The 24,162-nt window shown below is 39.5% G+C and overlaps 1 protein-coding gene across 1 annotated transcript; it reads left to right on the plus strand.

The window, feature by feature from the left end:
* The first annotated feature begins 1,540 nt into the window (after positions 1-1,540).
* Positions 1,541-23,370, plus strand: tnfsf10l (TNF superfamily member 10, like). The gene is made up of 5 exons (XM_081359054.1): positions 1,541-1,923; positions 8,614-8,763; positions 17,068-17,104; positions 17,316-17,417; positions 20,072-23,370. Exons 1-5 carry the CDS (start codon positions 1,726-1,728, stop codon positions 20,524-20,526), a joined length of 942 nt encoding a protein of 313 aa, XP_081215180.1. The 5' UTR covers positions 1,541-1,725; the 3' UTR covers positions 20,527-23,370.
* Positions 23,371-24,162: the final 792 nt, after the last annotated feature.

Below are 24,162 nucleotides of genomic sequence, written 5' to 3' on the forward strand. Positions count from 1 at the left end.
GAGGATCCGTGGTCGAGGTTTGAGCATTGGTCTGGCCGGTTTCTCCAGCTAATTTGAGAAACCGGTTGGCCGAGACATCTGTCTTCCATCTCCACTAGAACCCTAGTATAGACAAACATATGCAACGGCTCACACACGATGCTCGTCTCCTGCTGTTTATGGCTGAAACAGACAGAAAGACTGCAGATATATTTACAGTGTGTGGAGAGGAATGAAGTTTCGTGTCCCTTCAGTTTTACTGTGGACCATTTATCTCAAGACGACTGGACTTTTCAAGACAGCTGAAGAGTACAAGTGATAAACGTAATTTATTAGACGTACTCAAAGTCTTTCATCTTCAGTTGTTTTAGTCAGATGTACACAGATAATTTTAGGTCATCTTTCTGCCTTAATATATATTATACCTTTACACAAATAAGGCTCTGTGAAGTAAGTAAGGGCCATCAAACCAGATCCACTGCATTTGGTATCTTGTCCTTCTCAGTCATACAAATAGCTGCCCAAAAACCCTCCAGCAATTCAATTTGTAGTGTTTTCGTTCTATATTATCCAGTAACCTACATGGCTGTATGTTTTAAGCGAGTCTTTGCAAGAACCATCATACAACACCAAAGATCTTAAGAAAATAAATATGTTTTTAAGAACATATCTAAAAACTTCTTAAGAATTTTCAAAGAATTGCACTTAGTCAAGTCTAAGACTTAAGTAAGTAACATTCTTACAAATTCATAAGAAATTTTGTAACATTAAACCAGTGGTTCTTAACCAGGGGCCCGGGGTCCACTAGGGGGCCCCAGCAAACTTCCAAAGGGGCCAAAGATTATTTACAATTATTTAAAGACAAAACAAGCATAAATATCCTAAAACAACTATACAACAAGATATTTCTATTATTCACTCCCTCAGCAACTGTTTTATTTTTTCTTTGAAGGACCTGGGTTCCCATGGTCTTGAACTTGGCCACATTTTGTATGATTTATAGTCCAGGAAATGTCATGTAAATACACTCTTATAACTCCATGGGCATGTTTATAACGAATATGCATTTCATTATGCAACACTCGTAAATATTTTATCGGGATAAAACCTTTATTTATTTATTTTATTGGTTTTAAAAAAAAGTCTATTTTTTTATCCTTATCCAGTAAATCATAAACAACTGGAAAAGTCACGAAGGCTTCAAATATTGTAGGCCTAGTGGATAGGCTAATATGGAGCCTTATTTGGAGTCAGAAAGACTCCAACCACCGGTTAAAATGGGATTTAACCCTTGCTGGTTCTCCGGCATGAAAGAGACCATCCTGGGCTTTTCAGTAATATCAAAAGTTGGGAGAGTGAGACCAATGTAATTTATGATGTCACAATAACAATTTGAAGTAATATACAAAATAAAATATTTATTTATTAACGATATTTTCCGAATATGTATTTAGTAGGATACCTTGTATGAGGAAAAGGGTTAAGGAAATCATGAGGAGTTGCGGTAATGTAGCCTACCTCGAGAAACTCTTCTTGAGGCTCAACCCCTCAGCGTCTCTCTCACACACACACAAACACTAGTCCTGCAACATTAGTGAGTGACTGACTTCATGCGAGTGTGTGGGACAGACTCTATACCCTCCCACGGCCACTCTGCGCCAACAAGAAGGAGTTTATTCAACGTCCCGCTGCTGATTTAAATTTGTTTGTCAGTAATTTCGTATCTACTCACGTCTTAGGAATGCCATGGCTACTCAGAATAACCAGGATTACTTCAGGTCGGTCAGCAGCGAGTCCACTACATACATGATGGTTCCGGCGAACAGCCGTGGTCGAGACTCGCCGTCAAAGTTATGGATCGCAATGGTCGTGATCGTGGTGGTCGTGCTGCAAATAGCCTCGACCACCGGACTCTTTGTCTACTTAAACATGTCTTTATCGCAGGTAAGCGTTTTTTTAAGAGGTACTGATTATTTTCTTGTCGATATCAGACGAACAGGCCGTGTCTTAAAACTTTGTGGGGGGGTTTTGGGCATCACAGGCGCGTTAGGGGCGAAACATAGTGCACTGACTAGACAGCACGTCTACTCGTGTTACTGTGCCCATGACTCCCCAAAATGCTGTCAAGGTAGGCAGTTCACTAAGTTTTGAGACCCGGTCAGACCAAATCTGCAACAGAGGAGACCTTTTACTAAGTTGCAGATCGGTGATGTATCAGTTTATATTACAAGATACAAAGATCATGCTACTATGATAAAAGATATTAACATAGTCAAAGAAGCAAAGCACTGAATTGTAATGGGGAAATGGTTAATTTCTTGTAGCCTAATTTAATTTAATATTTTTTTGGTTTTGTGAGGACGTTAAAGGCTTTGAATTCACAACTAATCAACACAATGATTCAGATCATCAAACTGATTTCACACGAATCAAATCACGTTTAATGTGTGCTCTTGGGTAATCAAAAAAAAAACAACATACAAATAAAAACAATTATTATTAAGCACTGTCATCATAAAAAATACAAATATCTTTAAAAAAAATCTAAAATAAAAATGACATGAATGAATGTCAGATTATTAAGTGTTAAAAATGCAAAACTGCACATAAACAACAAAAACATGATTACCTAATCAAAATACTGAGACAAGGAAGTTCTGTAGCCTACTTGTTTTGCAACATTGTACTGTGTTGGACACACTTCAAAAGTTGCATGCTTTACTGCCTAGATGTCAGCATAATAAATAGACGTAGTGTTAATAAAATACACACAACAGCATAGAATACAACTTCAACATTCTATGGGTTGCACTTTATTTTACCATCCTGTTTCTTATGTACATACTGTGTACTTATTGAACTGACACTAACTGGGTAATAACTAGGTACTAACCCTGAACCTTAACTTTAACCCATGTTGTTACCTTACATTACCCAGTATTTTCGTGGGTAAGTACACTGTTAATACACTGAAAGTGCACATACTGTAAAATAAAGTCCAACCATTCTATGAATCAGAATCACATTGTTGAGATTATTGGATAAGTGTCATTTTGACAAGTATACTCAACAATATGTAATGCATATCTCTCATGCTCTGCCTTTTGTGATGCGTTTAGTCATACTCTGACCCAAAAAACCCAGGTTGAGGTAGAATTCTGTATATTATGTAATATTAATAAACTCTGAACCCATAATAGGGTTATTTCAAAGTCAAATATGACAAAACATTTCTGAAGTTACCCTAGGCTGTAATACTCTCAATATAAAACTGCACTTCGATCAGCAAAACCGGTAAAATGATAGCGCTCGGTGAGATAAGACTGATTGTTTCAAATAAACACTCTACCTCTGCGGGGAAAAAGAAAGTGAGGTTAATTCACGGTCACACTGCGAGACGGTAAACACAACAGAGAGGATAGAGGCAGAAGCTCCCACGCAAGTCATCACCGTTGAAATTACACAGAGTTCCGGGTGACCTATTTATAAGTAACCACGATTGACAAAATCAGCTTAGATTAGGTGTGGGACTGAGCCGGAAGGTAATGCCGTGGCATGGTACTGTCTGGTGCCTGCAGTTCATACCAGCCTCAATCTCCTTCTCCCTCAACCGACACGACACATGTAGTTCTAGACTGGCCCCTCAGCAACATTAACAGAAATTCATTGTAAAGCAATACCCTGCAAGCAAATGTTTGTCTCCTCTCAGGCTCCCCATGGTAAATCTCCTGTGACATTTTCCATTGCCAAGATCCACAACGTTTCACTCTCTCACCCTCTTGTTTTCCCCTCTCCTTCACATTTAGTCTTTATTGTGATTCAGTTTTCCTCTGTCTTTCCCTCTTATTCTCACTGTAATATCATGCTTTTTATGTAGAACATATAATTACATCTAATTGTGGCTGCTTTTCTCTGATAATTCTTTGTGGATTCAAGTTACGTTATGTTTGCCAGGCCCAAAGAAGGCATGGATAGTTTCCAGCGTTACACACTCTAGTTCAGCCTTAAATACAAAACTGACACAAGGACAAAGCTCTTTATAAATTTTACCGATATAAAGAAACTTTGAGTTATAAATTTGATAAATGTATAAATTTCGTCCTGCATCTAAATCCATTAGGTAGCACAGAATAGCTTTTTATTTTTCATCGTTGCTAAGTAAATTAAACTAGGCCAAGCAATGATTCACTTCTCGGTATAAATCTTGCGTAACGCACAAGTCGCGGGCTATTCTAATAAATCTGAGAAGGGTTTGAAATATCTCCCGGTCTATTTCAAGGGCCCCGAGTTATGATGAAGTTTCAGTCGTACATGAACAAAAAGCCTTAGGAAAATATTTTCAAGGATTAAACATAAACGTGGTGTTAGTGAAGGATTAAAGATTTTTTTCCCCCCCAGATTGACGGTCATCAATTCAACACAATGGCTAGCTGAAAAGGAAAGAAAAAATAATTGAGCTATTGAGTGAGAATGTGCTGAAAATAAAGACACAACTGATTTCTCTCTCTCTGTCACACACACACACACACACACACACACACACACACACACACACACACACACACACACACACACACAGCTGTTGCCTAATGAACATTCTTTAGCACTAACATAAATATCCTGTGCTCATCTTGGTGCACTGGCCAGATGGGATGCTCACAGTGTTGTCTTAAAAGACGAGTAAACACCCCCATTTTACCCCATTATCAGAGCCTGCAAGGACAAACAAAGCCCCGGTTTACACCAACAGGACGGCTAATAAACAATGCTACTCCCTCATTTAGCGCCATTAGCGCAGTAATGAAAACTTTGCGAACTGAATGTTCCAAAGATATTTAGGGGCATTTTATCTGTCTTTATTTGACAATAATCAAATTTAACAGTCTTTTCTGGTGTGATTAGCCCCAAAAGGAAGCTAAAATATATTCAGTCAAGTAACTTGAGTTAAACTAAGTTCATAATTACTCCAATCTGTTCCTTTCATGTTTAATTTCTGTATTAATTATATGCAGCGAAAAAAAAAAAATCCTGCTTCCCAGAAGTGCTCAGATATTCTAGCAGGACTAAACGACTGCTAGGGCCCCATTTGGTTCGGGAAAAGAAACCGGGGTCCACTGACAGGCACGTAGTTAGTATTCTAGAAGTGTAACATTCAGTCAGACAGAGCAGAACGGGACGGCGATGGCCCGAGATTTCATAGAACACCCAGAGGGCTTTAAAAACGCATCACAATGGACTCTTAATAAGGCCTGTCTTCATTGGCCATTTGCCAAAGATTTATGAGCCAATGAGAGGAGCCAAGACAAAGGTGATTATGAGAAAAAAGGATAGTTGCCCTTGGCAACTGGGGCTTTTGCCACACACAATGGCACGGGTCATTGTAAAGTTGAATGTTTGTATGTACAGGTGTGTACTAAAGGGCCAATGGCATGCTGAGAATGCCCTCTATCACTAACCTTAACTCGTTGTTTGTGTCACCTGCGCTAATTTTAGAGAAACTCGTCATTGAGTGGAAAGCACCTACTGAACTTGTTTGCATACTTTTCATTGTTTAAGTCTAAATAAAACTCAAACTTTGCTCAAAATGGGGGTTCCCTTCTTACCGTGACATGATTTGTTGCTTTTAGAGACTAGTCGACCCAAGGCCACAGCATTGCTTTCTATTGCCTAGACAGGTTTTGACTTCTGTGTGGTCTTCTAGAGAAAGAGAACAATCTCCTCGGGAGTTCGTTTTTGCCAAATGCACAAATTGAATATTTGGCTGAAGTTTCCTTTGAAGACCTGCTTAGACAAACCTGTTGTCCTCTGGGAATTCATCCAAAGTTGCAGAGCTTCAGCCCTCGCAGATCATTTAGATCACTACCAACTTTCTGGCTGCTTTCCTTTCTTTGAGACCGCAGGGGGGAACTAGAAAAAACATACAAATGGATCAGGGATAGACGAAAAAGCGAGAAACGAGAGGAAGGGTTAGACGTTATAGTGAGATGCAGAGACAGAGAGCCCCTGGCATGGATTTAAGTTACACGCCTGGTTTCTTTATTTAATCCTTTCCCAAAAAAGCAATGGATGTGGAGTGAAGCAGAAAGTTCAGTGGTGGCTTCTTTTCCCCAGCTACAGAAACCAGGGCTAACACTGAAGCATTGTTCCCCACTTCCTGCTGCCCTCACTGGTATCAGAAACCCTCACTACCAATGACTCAATACCAACTTCTAGGTTGATTTTACCGCGTATTGAGCTACATGGTTTTTGTGAGTCGGCTCATATGTGAACGATTACGTATAGCAATACTGTTGGAATTTACATGTATCAGGGTGTAGCAGCATTGACCCAGAGTTGTTTAATCTATTTGGTGTAACTCACAATGACAAATGATAAATCGCTGGCTCACTCTTATTCACACCCTGGACAGTAATTCAGATTCCAGGTCATGTGTGACTGACCCATTTCTATGAGAGAAATAGCAGGAAGAAGAATGCACTTACAAGACGAGAAGTTGTTTACGGTTATGAAGGTTTTGAACATGTACACGCAAGTACATGTTATGACACATCAGATAAACTGGGTTTCGTGATAAAACCGTGACCTGGCTGTTAGAGGGTGTTTCTGTTTTCCAGGTATCAGATGGCAACAGCTCAAGTGGTAAATATAGCTTATTGGATTAAAAAGCAACCCCTTATTAGAACACTTTTACAGTAAGGCCCAATATTTGTTAATGTACTGTGTATCATGAACTACAGTTGAACAGTACTTTTACAGTATTTATACATTTTAATATATATTCAGGGCTCACTGATTAAATTTTTTTCTGCTGGTCTCACCACAAACGAATGATCCACTTTAATTTTTTGCAATACTTGTTTGAACTACCATTCAAAAGTTTGAGGTTAGAGAGATGTTTAAGAAAGAAAGAAAAGAAATGGATGATTTTATTTAGCAAGACTGATGTATTAAATAGATTTATTTATTTTTAACCACAGTAAAGACTTTTTAGAATGTTTAAAAAAAATCTTTTTCAAATGAATGCTGTTCTTTTGGACTTTCTATTCATCAAAGGATCCTAAAAAAAATTGGTCTGGTTCTAGTAGACCAATCACAGCGCTTGCGGTCCGTGTAGAATTTCTGCATTGTTACATTTTTGGAGAGGTGCATGTCCGTGTACGCCTAGACGCATGAGTTCGACACAGAAATATATTTTGGGTTTAAGCAAAGCCTGAGCATCAAATCAGCAAATGATTTCTGAAGGATCATGAAGACTGGAGTAATAGCTGCTCAAAAGGAGTAAATAACATTTTAAAGTATTAAAATATTAATACATTTTTGATTGAATAAATGCTGCCTTGGTAAGACTTTTTTCAAAAATATTTAAAGATCTTACCGACCCCAAATTTTTTAGTTAAGTGGTTTAGTAACATTTGGCTCACTAAACTTTTGTTTTCTGTACAAAAACAGAACATGAATCCAACACAATGCAAAACAATACTGATTATTTTGTAGTTTTTAACTGATTCTTTCAAAACTACTCGACAAAACCTCATCTACTGTATGTTAGCCAGTTATCTTGGTCACAAATCAGAAGAATTATTGAAAGCCATGCTGAATACATAACAGAAAACCAAATGTTTAAGTTCGCAAAAACAGATGCACAAAATAAACAAAAGTAAAACTCAGTTGCACCGCATCACTGGCCCAAATCTGTTCCCCTTTCATCTTTATTGTTGACCCCTGATATATAGTCAGTAATGTTTACAAATTGAACCGTATAGTAAAGTGCAAGTGCAACCAAACTAGACTTTTTTCTTACGCTGAAGTCATTTTAATGTGCTGATCCAGAACCAGCCCAAGCTTACCCATGAGACAAAACCGCAAACGGTTTGTCGATCAACACATATGTACAAGTCTGGCCTCAGTCCTGTAAGTGCTTCCAGGACTAGCCTTGTTTGTGCAGTTACACAAGAAATAGCAAAGCTGATCTCAGATCAGTCTTGAGCTCTTCCTGTGAGCACAGCCCTGCTCAACATGGGGGACCATCATTACCTGCTTGACTCCCTTTGAAAAGCGTAAAGCGGCGAGAGTTAACGAAACACACCTTCTGCTGCCACGCTCCGCCGGCGACTGGAGAGTCATTAGGAGCTTTGGCGGACCGTGACTCAAGGCTTCGAAATTGCACACAGAGATCCTTAACTGGCAACATATATTTCTTGGAGCGGCTCCGAGTTTCTGAACAGGGACAGAAAGAGAGAGAAAGAGACTGAAAATAAGAGCAAGGGTTTCAGTGCAAGGTCATTTAAAGTACCTCATTATGTAGGACATACCCCTCCAGCTGGCTCAAGGTCTTTGAGCTGAACTTGTTGCCCATTGGCTTTCCATAGCAAGCCCCATTGTCCTCATCTACTTTCCAGGAAAGGGTCAAGAGGGATACTTGCCCTTGTTTTGATCTTCAGCCTACGCTTCAGCCTTGAGCAGATTGTTTCCTCATTGAGCATGCCTTCAGCCCCCTGTTTCCCAATTTGCTTCCTAAACCAAAGTGCTGTTCTCATCATTTCTTGGGATGACGTGGCATTCAAACCACATTTTATTTTACAGATTAAGGGGTTGTGATTTCAACTTGTGTTCTAATTTTCATATTTTTGGCAGGTTAAGAGTCAGGGGGTTACAGAAGAGCTGCGGTGCCTTGGCTTGCTTAACGCCCTGGATAAAGACCGGGACATTCCCGAAGACCTGGCCCAACTGTTTGGAGAACCTTGCATCAAATTAGCTGAGGGTATCAAGGCCTATATTTCCAAGGTGAGTTCAAGTCTCTTGTTTGATTATACTTGTTGCACAACATTCTGCATTCATTTGTCAGGATATCTGTCAAGGCAAGTCACGTCTTAATAACAGCTATTAAAAACATCATCTGCCTTTTCAATGCATGGGCACAATTGTAGACAGCAGTTGCAAGTGAAGTTCCTCACAGCGTGAAGCAACTTGCCACTACCATAAATGTGTCCTGGCAAGTGATTATAGTCTCCTAAGGGAAGAAAAGTGGATGGTTGAGTCATGGGAGAGTTTTTCAGGCATTTATGCTTGTATATGCAGCATTGTAGAGGGTGACTCACCCCCTTGTCCTGATCATGAACCAGTCTAGCAGTCAGAGCTGAGATTTGTAGGAAATGTCTTGGTTTTCCCCTGGCGTGGCTGGTTATCCCTTTAGCGTCCAGCTTTTTCCCCTCACAGCCTTCCAGTGGTTTTTACATTAATAAAACTGACATGTTTGATAGCCTAGGGCAGGGAACGGCAACTGGCGGCCCGCGGGCCAAAACTGGCCCGTCAGCAATATTTTCTGGCCCGCCGGATTATTTTGGCAGTCCTAAATGCTGTACAAAACTCTTCCACTACTTGAGAAAAGCCGTAGTCGCGCGGCGATTTCACCACCGCATACTGTGTGAAACGCCCATAGGGAATAATGCGGCGCGGGATTACGTTTTAAAGTATAACTGTGCGTTCACAACGGACGTGAATAGCGCGTCAAATTCGCGCCTGCCGCGTCTAGTTATACGCTTGACCACTTTGTGTCCATTCGCGCGTCAAAAGACGGTAGCGGTCAGAACTCTGGTGTACTTTGGACGGAGCGTGCGGTCTGACTGACAATAGCCAACTCCCGACATCTTTTGACAGCGTATCCGCACTTAATTCTGACCGCCTGTACACCTAGCTCTGAGGAGCTGTTTGGTACTGAAACCATTGTCAGTCAACAACATTCTTTTTTTGCAAGGATGTTTGAAATAGTTCGACAGAAAATAGCCTACTTCATTTCGTCAGTAGGGCAATATGATTTTCGTTTATGTTGCTTAGAAACTTGAGTGATAGGCTTTGTCCTATTTAATTCATGTTATTTATATTTCATATTTTTTTTCTGTGACATTTTTTTTCTCTGCTGACAGTACAATGTTAAAATAGCCTAATATTTATACTGACACGAACACAATTTTTGTATAGCATTTATAATTATTATAGGCTACTCCAATCTCCTTCTTTCCATTAGAGACATTTGAATGTGAGATTATGGAAACGAGATCTAAATTTTGTGGACCCGTCAGGTCGGGAAATAAAGCGGGTGAACACCGAGTGTATTTTAAGCGGTTGCTGAATAGAACCTTGTGGGAGCGGGACGAAAAAAAAACAGTCCCACGCAGACCTCCTTAAACCTTAGGTGTGTATGTGTGTGTCCCCGAATAAATAATAATAATAAAAAAGGAATAAAGTTCAAAAGTCGGACTGTACGGAATGAGGCATGATTGCTATTCACACCTTTATTAAAATGGCTGTAATATGTTACCACAATAGTAGCCTACTTGATCTGTTTAAAATGGTTTCCTTGATATATGCATAAGGTGTTAAATTAAAACTTAAAAATCAAAATTTAAATTTGTCTAATCCAGTAATTCATTTTTTCTATTTTTGATCTGAGCACAATCAGAAAATCAGAAAACCCGTCCTTATTTTTTTTTTTTTTCATTTCAGTTTAGGAAATAAATAACGGAAAAACAAGTCGTTTTTCATCTTTTTATTTTTGGTTTTAATTTGAAAAAAAAAAAAACCGATTGAATGAATGATCCACGGACGGTGACGGACCCATCATATTCCGCAATTATAGGCCTATATAAGAGTATTTAATTTGTATCCATAGGCCTACTCTGTGTAGCTGGCCCGCCATCTACTGGCTAAAAAAAATATTGGCCCGCGGCCAAAGTTACTTGCCGACCCCTGGCCTAGGGCTTGATTTTAGAAAACGTCTCGCTCTAAAGGTGTGATTGAAATTGCAAAGCATCAAGTAAAGTAAAACACTTATTCAAATTCGTTCACTCATTCAAAAGTTTGAGGTCTGTAAGGTTTTTGAAAAAAAGTATTTATGCTCACCAAGGCTGCATTTATTTGATCAGAACTACAGTAAAAAGTATGACAATTTAAGGCAAAAATCTTATTGACCCTAAACCGTTGAATGCTAGTATTATATGTTAAGGTAGCAATATTAAAATGTCATACTATTTTGTCAAAATAAATTAAAATTTAAACATGCACAATTATATATTCATTATCCACCATTTAAAACTTTTATTTTAAATAAATTGTGCATCCCTACTTGATTTTATCCATCAGAGACTATTTGGTTATTTGGCTATTGGTGAACATTATTTAATAGCCCACATAGAATAAGTGAGATCAGCAGAAAAGTAAAAGTTGTTGCAGAAGAGAAAGAAATTCTTTCTCTGGAACAACCCACACCAATGAGTCATTAACAATTAAACCAGGAAACGTTCGTTTAGAAAGAAAATAGGGTTCATTTTCACTTCACTTTAGGCATTTGCATTATGGTGTCGGAACTTCTAAATGCCATGTTTTTTATATATATTAATTTTCCGTGCCACCCATTTGTTTACCCAAGTCTCTCAGCTCCGGGAATATGTTATCAGATTTTATGGTGCATGTCTACCCTGTCCTACCCCTGCCGCTATGCGCAACAGCCCGTGCATACCGTCAAATCTTTCACTACTAATTGAGTGAGGCTGCAAACAATTTATTGGCACTCAGAGACAGAGGCATTTGCCTCTTAATTAAAAACACATGCGCCACTTCTGAGAGACGCAATTATGGTGCGCTAAAGAATTCCCTGATCATGCTAAGGGATCGGTCAGTGGAAAAAGTAAACAAATAATGTCGAGTTTTGCCAGAGCATATGGGGTAGATTGTATGCGAGTCCCACAATACATAAAGAGAGAAAAAATAAAGTCTATGTGCATGTGTCTGCATGCGTGTTCACGCGTCAATATGAATAAGAGAGTGAGATTCAGATTTAGATGAAGAAAGAAGAAATTTACACACAGACAAAGAAACAGGCCGAACAAGCACACTCTGAGGCTTCGGGCTCTTTTCCAGCTTCATGTCAGCACAGAGGTAAAGCACACAGAAAAAGAATGAGAGGATAAGGAGGATCGAGAGAGTGTTCGCAGCGAAGGCAGGGAATGAGTGAGCGAGGAGAGATGAAGGAAATGCATGTTTCTGAAGCGAAGACCTTCAGAATCCAGAGAATGCCAGAACACCTGGTAGTTATTATGGAGGACTCAAAAAAAAAGCAAATAGAAAAGTCGTACATCCTCCAGATTCTCGACTTTAGCCGGGTTCAGCACACAAGCGGCGTACAGACGTGAAGGACGCAAACCACTGACCATTGTTGCTCCTTGATTTTCCATGGCCCTTGTTGGGCTTTGATGTTATCAATAATACAGAAAAACTTCACTGCTAACAAGAGTGGAACCCTGCAAGAGTTCAGTTCATTCACTAAACAGATGGCTGCGTCCGCAGAGAATCACGCAAGCTCACATGCAGAAAGCCTAATGTGAGTCAACAAATCAAAAGACACTACAACATCTCGGCCAGAATGGATACGATCCAGCCCAGAAATGATATCAGCATTCCAAGGAATATTATATCCTCAAACTACACCTGAACAGGAACCCCGCAGCAGCCACTTGAGTCCACTCAATATCCCTAAATCCCTCCTCAGTTTCCCGCAAAGCTAAATGGGACGTTTTGTCCCCGTTCCCCGCTTGTCTCAGATTCTTCTAATGACTCATTAGATGAGGAAGCATCTCGTCTTCGGGGCTGAGGCAGCGCTGCATCACCACCGGCGTCTCAAACAGATTTACGATGAAAGCAGTGATCATACTCGGGGCATTCCGCCAGCCGCAAAGTTTTCCGCCAGCCTCAGAACAAACACAAAGGCCATCTCTGTCTGCCCTCTAACTTTTATCTTCTGCATGATCATAGCTCAAGGACTGTTTTCGATGATGTGGTCGGTTTTACTACATGCGTTTTTTTCTGGAAGAATGTATTGTTTGTTTCGTAAAACTACGGGAAACTACTAGCTTGTGGACACGGAGTGGGTTTGGTAACAAGTGAACACGAGATTTGCTAGGGTGGAAAGAAAGGAAAAGAGAAAGAAGTTAATAAAGTACTAAAGGCCGGTCCAGTTGGTGTTCTCATGTTGCTCTGCATGGAGTGCACGATGGCTCGCCTCCTGCCAAATATGTGCTGAGCTCTCAAAGCTGGTATTACTTAGAGTCGAATTTCAACGAGTGCTGCACAGCGACCTTCCATCTAAAAGAGAGAGAGAGAAAAAGAAAGCGAGATTAAGTTGGGTTTAAAGCCTCGGAAGTCTTCAAGCCCATTCTCCACACCAAAAGAGTAAGACAGCTGAACTGAACTGAAGACAGCCTGTCACATCTTTAACACCTCATTAAGTGTCACTGTGGCAGAGATCCCTGACGAGAGAAAGAGAGAGAGAGAGAGAGAGAGCCAGGAAGACACAGGCACAAACAGGACCAACCCCGACTTTTAAAGTTTTTAAAGCGCATGGTAGGGTTGCACCAGCTATTGTAAGACTTAAGACCTAAATGCAGACATAAAGTTCACACAAATCAAGCTCTCACTGATGTAATCCAGTCTGTCATATTGCTGGCAGACCAATCGCATTACATACTCCCGGTCGGAAGATTTCATAAATATTTAGTTTAAACAAAGGGTTGCATTTGATTTAAGTGCAATAGTCCAATGATCACATTTTGAGTGGTTGTAACATAGTTCTCATTTATGCTAAGCTGTACCTTACACACAGCTGGAGCAAACCGGCCCCAGGTGAATAGGTACAGACTTCTACAGAGGGGGAGGGAAAAAGAAAAAGAGAGAGATTAATTCTCACAGGGCTTAAGGTCAGATCCAGGAGACTGTTGTGCTCTAGTGGAGTGGTAGGTCTCTGGTGAAGGGGGCCGGGGGACAGAGGAATGGGGCCGACCTCAGACGGCAGCCAAGAATGGCAGGAAACAACTTGTAAGCATATACACACACCCCTTTCATTCAAAGGCCCATAACAGGCGTGCACTGATTTTATCCAGCAGAGAGTGTGTACAGTATGTGTTTGTGTTCAGTACTGTCGGTTATTAGCCTTTTACCTGAGTCACGCTCTGGGATTTATTGTTTGCCGTGCTTTACGCCTCAAGGGAAGCAACAGTTATTTATTATTAATCCTCCTGGAGGAAGGGAATGCGCTGTGCTTCAGTATCTCAACGGCAGAGCAATCTCTGGCACTGGCGACCACATAAAAGTATTGGATTGCCGTCTCCACTAAACTCAGCTTGAGAGAACGCTAATGGCTTTCTTCGCATGCTGTGTGCATGCACTCGCTTCCTGCTCTATGAATGGAGGAAAAATCTTCCTCGGCTGCACGCCTTTTCTGGCACACGGGTTTAGGGGCCAAAGGTCTAATGCTGGGTGTGTTTATTGTTATTGTTGAAGGCTTTGTATGGGTCTCCACCTTCTGAACTCTGTTGTGTTTTCCAGAAAACACACTTTAACTAGGCCTCACTGATAAATGCTTGTGTGAAGGATTCTTACTGGAATATCTGTCATAAATGAGAACCATTCCAAAAGGAACAAAATGGGATCAACTAACAATTCCATAAGATCTTCCTGGATAAACCAGGAGTTTTCAATTCTTAATTGATTCTTACAGTCTTATATTATATTGTGTAGAACCTGACTTGACAGCTAAAGGAAATTGCGCTTGGAGGAAAAGGAGTTTTAAAATCCTGAAAGATTTAGAAAATATATATTTTTGGTGTCACATGTTTGTTTTGTCTTTCCTAAATTCTCTGTAGGATCTTTTTGCATTGTCCTTGCAACAGTAACAAACAATAACATATGCCTAGTATCCACCCAGAACAACCTAGCAACTGCATCGCAACACCTTAGCAACCACCCAGAATACCCTAGTAACCATCTTGCAGCATCCTATCTATCTATCTATCTATCTATCTATCTATCTATCTATCTATCTATCTATCTATCTATCTATCTATCTATCTATCTATCTCTATCTATCCATCTATCCATCTATCTAATATTTATTATCTATCCATCTATATATCCTTCCATCTATCTATCCATCTACAGTATATATCCTTCTATCCATCTATATCCATCTATCCATCCATCTAGTTATCATGTCCTAGCAACCACCCAGAACACCCCAGCAAATGCATAGCAACCACTCAGATCACCCTAGCAACTGCATCGCAACACCTTAGCAACCACCCAGAATACCCTAGTATCCATCTTGCAGCATCCTATCTATCTATCTATCTATCTATCTATCTATCTATCTATCTATCTATCTATCTATCTATCTATCTATCTATCTATCTATCTATCTATCTATCTAATATTTATTATCTATCCATATATATATCCTTCCATCTATCTATCCATCTATATATCCTTCCATCCATCTATAACCATCTATCCATCCATCCATCCATCCATCCATCCATCCATCCATCCATCCATCCATCTAGCTATCAGGTCCTAGCAACCACCCAGAACACCCTAGCAAATGCATAGCAACCACCCAGATCACCCTAGCAACTGCATAGCAACACCTAGTAACCACCCAGAAAATTCTAGCATCCATCCATCTTTCTTCAGTATCCCACCATCCACCCCAAACACCATAGAAACTATCTTGCAGTATCCTAGCAACAGTCCAGAACAACATCATAGCAACCCTCTAGCAACCACCTTACCAATTGCATAGCCTATCCATTTATCTATCCATCTATCTATCTAAAAATAAATTTAATTAAAAGCAGGAAAGAGGATAATAATTATGAAGACAATTGGAATGATTTCTATGAATCCATCTTGTTCTCTTTTTCCTTCTCTCTTTCTCTGATATGCAGCATGTACACAAACATGCTAAAACAGCCTTTACCTGCCGTGAGACGTGGAATTGATTTCAGGACCATTTACTGCACCAGAAATTAAAGTGAAAAAGGGAAAGCTTTGGTCAGAAATCCATCTCTGCTGTGGTCTGGGGAGATTATGTCACGTTATAAAGCCTGCAGGCGCTCGGCTGTCTGATGAATGGAGAGGAGAAAAGAGAGAGAGAGAGAGTGCGCCAAGAACAACAGAGACTCCATCACACACTCACGCTTGAGTTGATGATGCCAGACAGAGAGGGACTGGGGAGGAGAGAGAGAAAGAGAAGGGAGGAGAGGGAATAAATTATTATTCCTTAAGAAAGTGTGTTCCTTTATCAAACAAAGTCATGTCAAAAAGCTTAAATTAAAGTGTTTGTTTAAAGAGCCATTCATATTTTAGCATAGACAGTAATACACAACAACCGAACACAACACAACGTACTGCGAAACATGGAAAGGCAAAACACTAAATTTTATTGACTAAAATAGTTTGTAAAACTTACATGCCAAACTTTATATTTATCTTAACTCTGGCATTTAACCTTTATCCAAGAAGGATTCAAGAAAGTGGAAAGAAAATGTTGAGTTGGGTTAAAGTTTTGCTTGTTACTTAGTAACTTTTTTAATATCTGAAAAGCTTTATGGATAATATTCACTACTTCCTTGATGACATTTTCTGTTTGTTTTAGTTTTGTTTTGTTTTTTCTTTGCGGAATGGTATTAATACAGTGTTTCAAACACTGACTACATTTTTAACAAATCATCAAGAGTTTTCAATTTGTTTAATTTAGTTCAGTTAGATGATGTTTGGAACATGTTACCCCTGAGCTGAGGCTGGCCCGAGGCAGTGGAAATGAGCCAGTAATCAGAGTGTTTTCAGTTCAAGACCTAGTCGGTGGAGCTAATGATCTGGATACTGGGGTTTGACTGGTTGAAATATGGCCGTCACAGACTACTGAAAAACTGCCCTTTAAAACGGTGACCTTAAAAACTATTCTTAGTCGTCTCATACACCGGCTGACTCTCCAGCTCAACACAAAGTGAACATTTCTGTCCTTAGAAACTGCCGTCTTCAAAGGCTGAAAGATAAATAGGAAATTTTACAGCAGAAATGTTCCTGTTTTGTAACTTGAGGTAAACTTTATCCGCCTGTGAGACAAAAAACAAAAAGGAGGAAAGACACGATTATAAAACTGAATCATCCAGTTTCACATTCCTGTTGGCTATCTAGAATTTGAGAAGTCATCATATGTCGCCATCATATGTCATCATATGTTGTTTGTTTCTGTCACAGGTTACAGACAGTATAATCTCCAAACAGGCTTTACATGGTGAGTATATGATCAGTCATCGTTTCTTAAAAATTGCCATTAATCACAATGACAGCGCAATGCACAGTGCTAAAGGCACCAGGAATAATGACACAAAATAACAAAACGCAATGCAGTTCAAAGAACAGGTTAAAGTCTCTTGCACAACACCAATTCAGATTTTATGATGTATTTCAATGTGCCGACTGTCTACTGTCTGTCTCTTTCTCAGAAGCAAGAGCCATGCCCCATTCATATAATACATCAGGGTCAAAGTTCATGACCACAGTGACACAGAGACCATCAGCCCACCTGACCCTTAGCAGCCTACCAGGTGAGTTTATATCTAAACTAAATAATACATTTAAATATAACATTTAGTCTATAAAACTAATTTAATTGAACTTTTAACCATAAAGCTTTAGGTCAAAAAGTCTATAAGCTCATGGTATCACATTTTATGTTTGTTGTGTTCAGAACAGCTTGAAAGTCTGTTAGTGTGTGTGTGTGTGATCCTCAGTCGTTTAGTGCATGATTGCAAAGTTGAAAATGTATTTAAAAAAAGATCTGTTCAGATGTTAAAAGTCATGTAGTATATTCCAGTCAGTTCTATACATGCTTTAAATGTGCCCTTCATGTACATGACCCATCCATCCGTCCTGCTAGGCAGTGGCAGAGCGTCCCTATGTCATATAAAAGCCTGGCAAACAGCTGCAAAGAAGAAACTGATTCCAAAACAGCCTCAGATTGTTTAGTTATTTATAAAAATATCCCTAAATTTCCAAAAATCATGTCTGTTACTTTGCAGTTCTGCTACTCGGATCAAAGTCCTATTTACTGCATGCGTGGCAGGAAAAAAAAAGAGATTTATTCAGTCACGCATCTCAGAAGGAAATGAAACCAAGTCAAACCAGCTTTGTTTTTGGAGCACGAGTCATGAGTCGGATCATTATTTTTTACACGTGCAGGCATCATTCAAAAACCTGTCTGCAAAGTGGTTGATGATGGATCACGTACACGCACTACGAAAATTGCACATGCTGTTATCTTCAAAAAGCCGAAATTGTTAAATCCTTGAGAACATCTGTATTAACCGTCCGCCGTAGTGGGCTTTCCTACACATCTGTACTTCCTATGTGTTTTTCTTTATCACTTTTGTCAGAAGAACGGCCCTTTAAAAATTTTCCCGAAACAGTAAATCAAAGAGCAGGTCTAGCGCGTTATTGATCTTCTTTGAGGAATGTGGCTCATTGTGTTTGAGGAACACGCCGCCTGCTCCTCCATGTCCTCTACACCTCCCTTCCTCCCCAGCCTCTTTCTCTCCGTTCTTCGATTTTTCACTCTGTCCGTGACTTCCTCTCCTGTGCAGCCATACCTTCCTGTTCTGATCTCTCCTGTACTCTTAAGACAATCCACCAATCTTTCATTCCTCCCTTTTACCTTCTGAATTATATGCCTTGCCTTAATCAGCACCTGCTCCTTGTTTTGGAACATTTATTTTTATTTTTACTACAGAATTTTTATGGGGGTGTGTTTTTTTTTAATTATTTGCTTTTCCACATGATTTATAGTCTATTTAATTGTGCATGCTTATTTCCCCTATTTTGACATTGAGATTAACTTTATGTGAGTTTTAAGTGACGCCAAACGTAATCTTTATAAAAAATAATATTTCCTCCGAATAATATTACCGAATTTTCTGTAATTTATGAGACAATGCTTCCTCGCAAATTGACAGAATTTGCCGTAGTTTGTAAGAAAAGCGATAAAAGCATTGCTTTTGCACATTGCAGTCTTTGTCAAAAACATGATTTTCTTAGCTTTTTGTTCAAAATGTTGCTTTTTTATCAAATTTATTAAACTTACTTAAAAAAGAAAGCATAAAGCTAGAATAAAATGTTTTCGTTTTGTTTTTTTAAAGCAGAGGCTCTGTTCTTTTTTATATATTGCATTTTCAGATATTCTGGGGGCCACGAAAATTGTTGTGAAAATTATCCAAAATTTTTTTTTTTTTTTTTTAAAGGAAAGAGTTAAATGTAATCTTTAGTGAATCTCATAGCGAATATTAAATTTTCATACTGTACATTTATAATGTAATGCCGGAAACAATTGATTTGAGTTTTTTTGGTGATTTGTTTTTAATTTCTTTAACCAAAACTAAATTAATTAAGTCAACTAAACTTAATTTCTTAATTTCAACTTAATTTCACAATACATATAATTTCAAAGCAGCTTTACAGAAAATGCGTCTACATTACAATTTAGAGTGATCTGCTATCAGAGGAGACTATGTCCAAGTTATGGATTTCAGAAATGCACATATACAAATCACACAGTTAGCTAACAATGTATTAATTAAAACAATGTATTCATTTAAGGAGCAGAAGTAATGAGCTCATTGAAGTAATGAATACATTTTCATTTCAATACATTTCATTTTGCACGATTCATCAGTACGTTATTCCAGTTGGCTAACTATTAAAGTAATAAAGGTTATGTCAATAGTAGCAAGCAAGTAATGTCATTTTAGTTTGTAATGCTCACTTTTCACAATCCAATCACTTCCCGACGGATGAAAGATCTGCCAAACATTTTTGTTTCGTTCAGTGTTATTTTAGTATTATCTCTATACTATTATAGTATTTACATTTTGAATTAGCTTTAAGTTTTCATTTAAATTTTAGTTCAAGTTTTAGTAATTGTGTTATGTGCCCTGTATGTGCTTGTTATGTAATGAACATCAAAAAGTTTCACACAAAAATACATCACTTATAGAAACAAAACAGTTTGCGAATGCCGTTTCATGCTAACCAACATGAGTCAAACTCCTGCCGAGTGTAGCTCCAACCAGCTCCAAAAGTTGGTTTCTAGTGATCCTGAAGACCTTGATTTGCTAGTTCTTGCATGTTTAATTATGGCTGGAGCTAAAGTTCGTCAGTTTGACTCCCCTGCGCTAACCGAAAGTCCGTCTCCTGCCTTTTCCTTCAGGTGGCGCTCAGTACTCCACCCCTCAAGCAGACCTGCACCAGTCCTGCCGCCATCCTGTACGTTCCTGGGCCAACCAGAGCTTCGGCGCTCATCTACACAACATGTCACTGGCCAACGGGCGCCTTCGCGTACCTCAGGACGGCCGCTACTACCTGTACTCCCAGGTGTACTTCCGCTACCCCTCTCCCAGCGAGGGGGATCAAAACAGCGTGAGCCACCAGCTGGTCCAGTGCATCTATAAGAAAACCTCCTACCTGAGGCCGATTCAGCTTCTGAAGGGGGTGGGGACCAAATGTTGGGCTCCAGACGCCGAATACGCCCTTCACTCGGTGTACCAGGGCGGCCTGTTTGAGCTGCGAGCGGGCGACGAGGTCTTCGTGTCCGTCTCGTCTCCTACGATGGTGTACGGCGAGGACTCTTCTAGCTATTTCGGGGCTTTCCGTCTGGATCTGTAAGAGCACGTCGGAGGAACTGGATCGGGACTACATTACCCACTGGGTGGAGCGTTTTGGAGCTGCGACCCAAAGAGAAAAGACTCATTTTAATCGTTCAAATTTCCTTTCTTTAAGACTTTGAATATGTGAAGGATGCATGAATGAGAGACATTTCGGACAAGGTTATTTCTTTTATAGACAGAGGAATGTATGTATATTTCTACAAATCACATCAAAGATGTGAGTCTTTGAAACGGTAGCAAAACAATGAACAGGAGAGACAAAAGCTCACACAAAGTGAATCTGTGCCAATGGTGTGTATAGGGTTTGACGTGTGAACTCCACTCGCTCTCTTCCGCTGGAGGGGAATATTTTCGTGTACAGCGGATCTAAAACATTTTTAAAAACAGAGATATGAGAGGAGAATGATGACAGCGGGAATGTGGAGGAAAGAAAGTTGAGAAGGGGAAGTATGTAGCTCTACCAGCCTCAAAGGAGCATCCTGGCAGGTTGCAGTAGTTCGGAATTCTCCCCGTCCTGTCGGACCAGCGGAGCAGCATGCCCGGACAAAAAAAGGACCTAAAAAAGTTCACACGCACACATAAACACAGAGGAATTCAGCTTGTTGTAAAGACTGCATTTGAAAACACTCATACTCCTCTGAGTATTTATGGCTTCCAAACATGCAAAACACAGCGATAAGACGAAAACACATTGGTTCAGTCTCAGACACAAATCACTTTTACAAGTCTCCCTCTGCTGTCTGGTCCGGGGTGCAGGAGGAAGTACTGTCAGGGAGAGACACGTGCTCCCCAGCTCACGTGGTCCCGGCCACACGAAAGGTTAAATAAACACTACGATACACGGTTTGTTGAAATGTCGCTCCCATATAATGTTTTGTTTTTTTCTAGTGCTGCACACTTTTCTGATAAGTGGCGCTTCATACTTGTACATCCATCTCTTTCTTTGTGTGGTTGGTTGGTTCAACCTGTGTATATAATGTATTTAATTCAGAATCATGAGGTTTGGAATTGAATGTATGAGCGCTGTGATGTCGCATGAAAATCCCACAAAATGAGCCTCCCGCGGAAAACGGAAAAGCCGCGGCGCTCTCAAAATGAAACGGCGCTGTGAATCTTGATACGAGCCTGTTTTTTCGAAGGAGGAGTGGGTGGGGGTGATTACTTTCCACTGTAAATGATCAAGTGCTGTCACAATGGTGTTTCTGAGAGCAAGCACAAACACTCGCTTGGGTTTCATTGTAAACCACAAATGTGTTTTCTTCTCTCTGGACTCTGCCCCAGTTTTTACTGATAAAGTGAGTGAGGAAAAGGGCCCCTGCCAAGACAGTGCCTTAAATCACATCATACAGCGAGAGCGATCGAGGCAAGACTCTTTGTGGCATTTAGCCACGGACATAATACTAGTTATACTACACATTACAAAACTTTACTGACTCTTATCAGCAATTTGTCTGGATTAAGAAACTCGGACGTTGATTTAATCCAGAGGTGGAGAACAAGTTATTCTTCGGCAGGTTAATGCTTTTGGCCCAAGTGCATTTCTATTGACTGGTATAATGTGCCGCATTGCCAAAATGTCCCCATACAGGGTGCCTTTTTAGGTCTAGCGAATGTGACGTCAGATACCACTAGGTTTTGTATGTGTAAAAGTGCCTTTAGGTTGTCGTTATGCACTGATCTGAGAACACTTTCAATTTAAACACTAATTTCTATCATGTGAAGGGAGGTTCAAAGCGTTTTAGATCAGTGTTGAAGTCATACATGACCTCATCAATGCTTAGAACCCATCATTAACCACATCATTTCGCAGCACAGTGAGACCTAATGAAAAACTGTCATCATTTACTCTCATGTCCTTCCAAACCAGTATGACGAAGATGATCTGTTTTTTTTGTTTTTTTTTTTATGCGTCTGTTTGTTTTTTGTACAATGAAAGTTAGTAGGATAACGAACTGACTGCCTTGACTTTCATTGTTTAGAAAAAAGCATTCTTTAAAATGTCTTTTGTGTTCTGCAGAAGAAAGAAAGTCATACAGGTTTGGAACAAATTGAAGGGAGAGTAAATGAAATAATTTTCATTTTTGGGTGAACTTTCCCCAGTGGAGTTTGGATAATCCCACTAATTCGCACTAACTGAGCTTATTATCCCAGTCAATCTGCTCCGGCCCGTCCAGGGTCTTGTGTGAGTGTGCGCATGTGTAAACAAGTTGAAATATGTACCTATCTGTACAACATGGAGGTCGTAGTGGGGTGAGGGGCGGACAGGAAAAAGAAATATGGCTGAATTCCATCGGATCTAGACGGATTACTGCAGGACTTGCCCTCTGAACCACGAAGAACCACAATGTGAACACAGAAGACAAATACATGTTAGGTGCGTATATACGTGAGTGTGTTTTTTAATGAATTGCTTGACTGGTCTCTAAAACAGTGGATATGATGGTTTGCATACTATAAATCTCACGGAGTTCTGCGGAGACTTTATGGGACTGCTGTGAAAAACTTAAGCGGGGCAGAACACCGTGAAATCCAGTGAGCAACATGAACTGTCAATTAAAAACAAAAAGACTATTGTGTTTCCTTTTCCAGCGAGTGTTTTTTTTTCTTTTCTTTTTTTTTTCTTGGGATTGTTAAATTCTCTGATCGCCGATCTGTGGGACTGTTTTCGATTGAAAGAAAGACGTTATGCACTGTTTACCAATGTTGCGTCTCCATCTTGGTAGGAATGTACTGATATCTCTCACGCTCTCCATCTTTATTGTATAATTTTACAATGTCTGATCTGTGTCGTAAAAAGTTCAAGGTGTCATTTTCAACAATTAAAGTGCCTTTTTGAATCATGAGTCACCGTTTGATAATTCTACACCATTTGTTTTCTTTTTCTTTTTTTTTTGCCAAACTTGCATACAATACCACAACCTACCCACCCACACACCCAGGACACACATGGTTCTCTTACACAAAAGATGATTTCACACACACACAAATGTTTGTTTTTCTATCATGCTGGGGACTTCCCAATGATTCCTATTGTTTTATACTCTTTTAATCTTTTTTTATTTCTTTATACTCTTTTTTTATTATTATTAAAATCTGGGAAGATTTTAATCAGATTTAGATTAAAATCTTCAAAGCAGCACTGTTTTCAACATCGATGATAATAAGAAATGTTTCTTGAGAAACATTTGCTTTAATATGCTTTACATTTTAATGCCTCATAAAAAAATGATTAAAAATGTTTTTTTATTTATTTTACTTATGAACAGGGCATAGGAAAGATCTGAAAAGTTGTTGGGCACATTACAAACCTTACCAGAACAAGAATATCTCAAGAATAAGTGGGTGCTAACTATATTAGGATCTCCACTAAATAATTAATTGATTGACCATTGCAATTGGCAGAGGTTTCTGTCATTTTACATGACCAGGTTTTCTCATTCTGACTTTTTTTTTCTCCCTCTCTCTCCTTTTTTTTTTTTTTTGAAGCTCTTAAAATATAATGCCAGATCTATACAATGGCCGCTGTTCCTCTGCTTATGAAGCATTTTTACCTTTGATGACATTCCTAAAGTAGTTTTGTAAAAAAAAACACGTAAGCGTATAGTCTACACTTAAAGCCAAGTTTAAGATCACT

The sequence above is a fragment of the Scardinius erythrophthalmus genome (genome assembly GCF_964197995.2).
Source record: "Scardinius erythrophthalmus genome assembly, chromosome: 2".
Taxonomy (NCBI): domain Eukaryota; kingdom Metazoa; phylum Chordata; class Actinopteri; order Cypriniformes; family Leuciscidae; genus Scardinius; species Scardinius erythrophthalmus.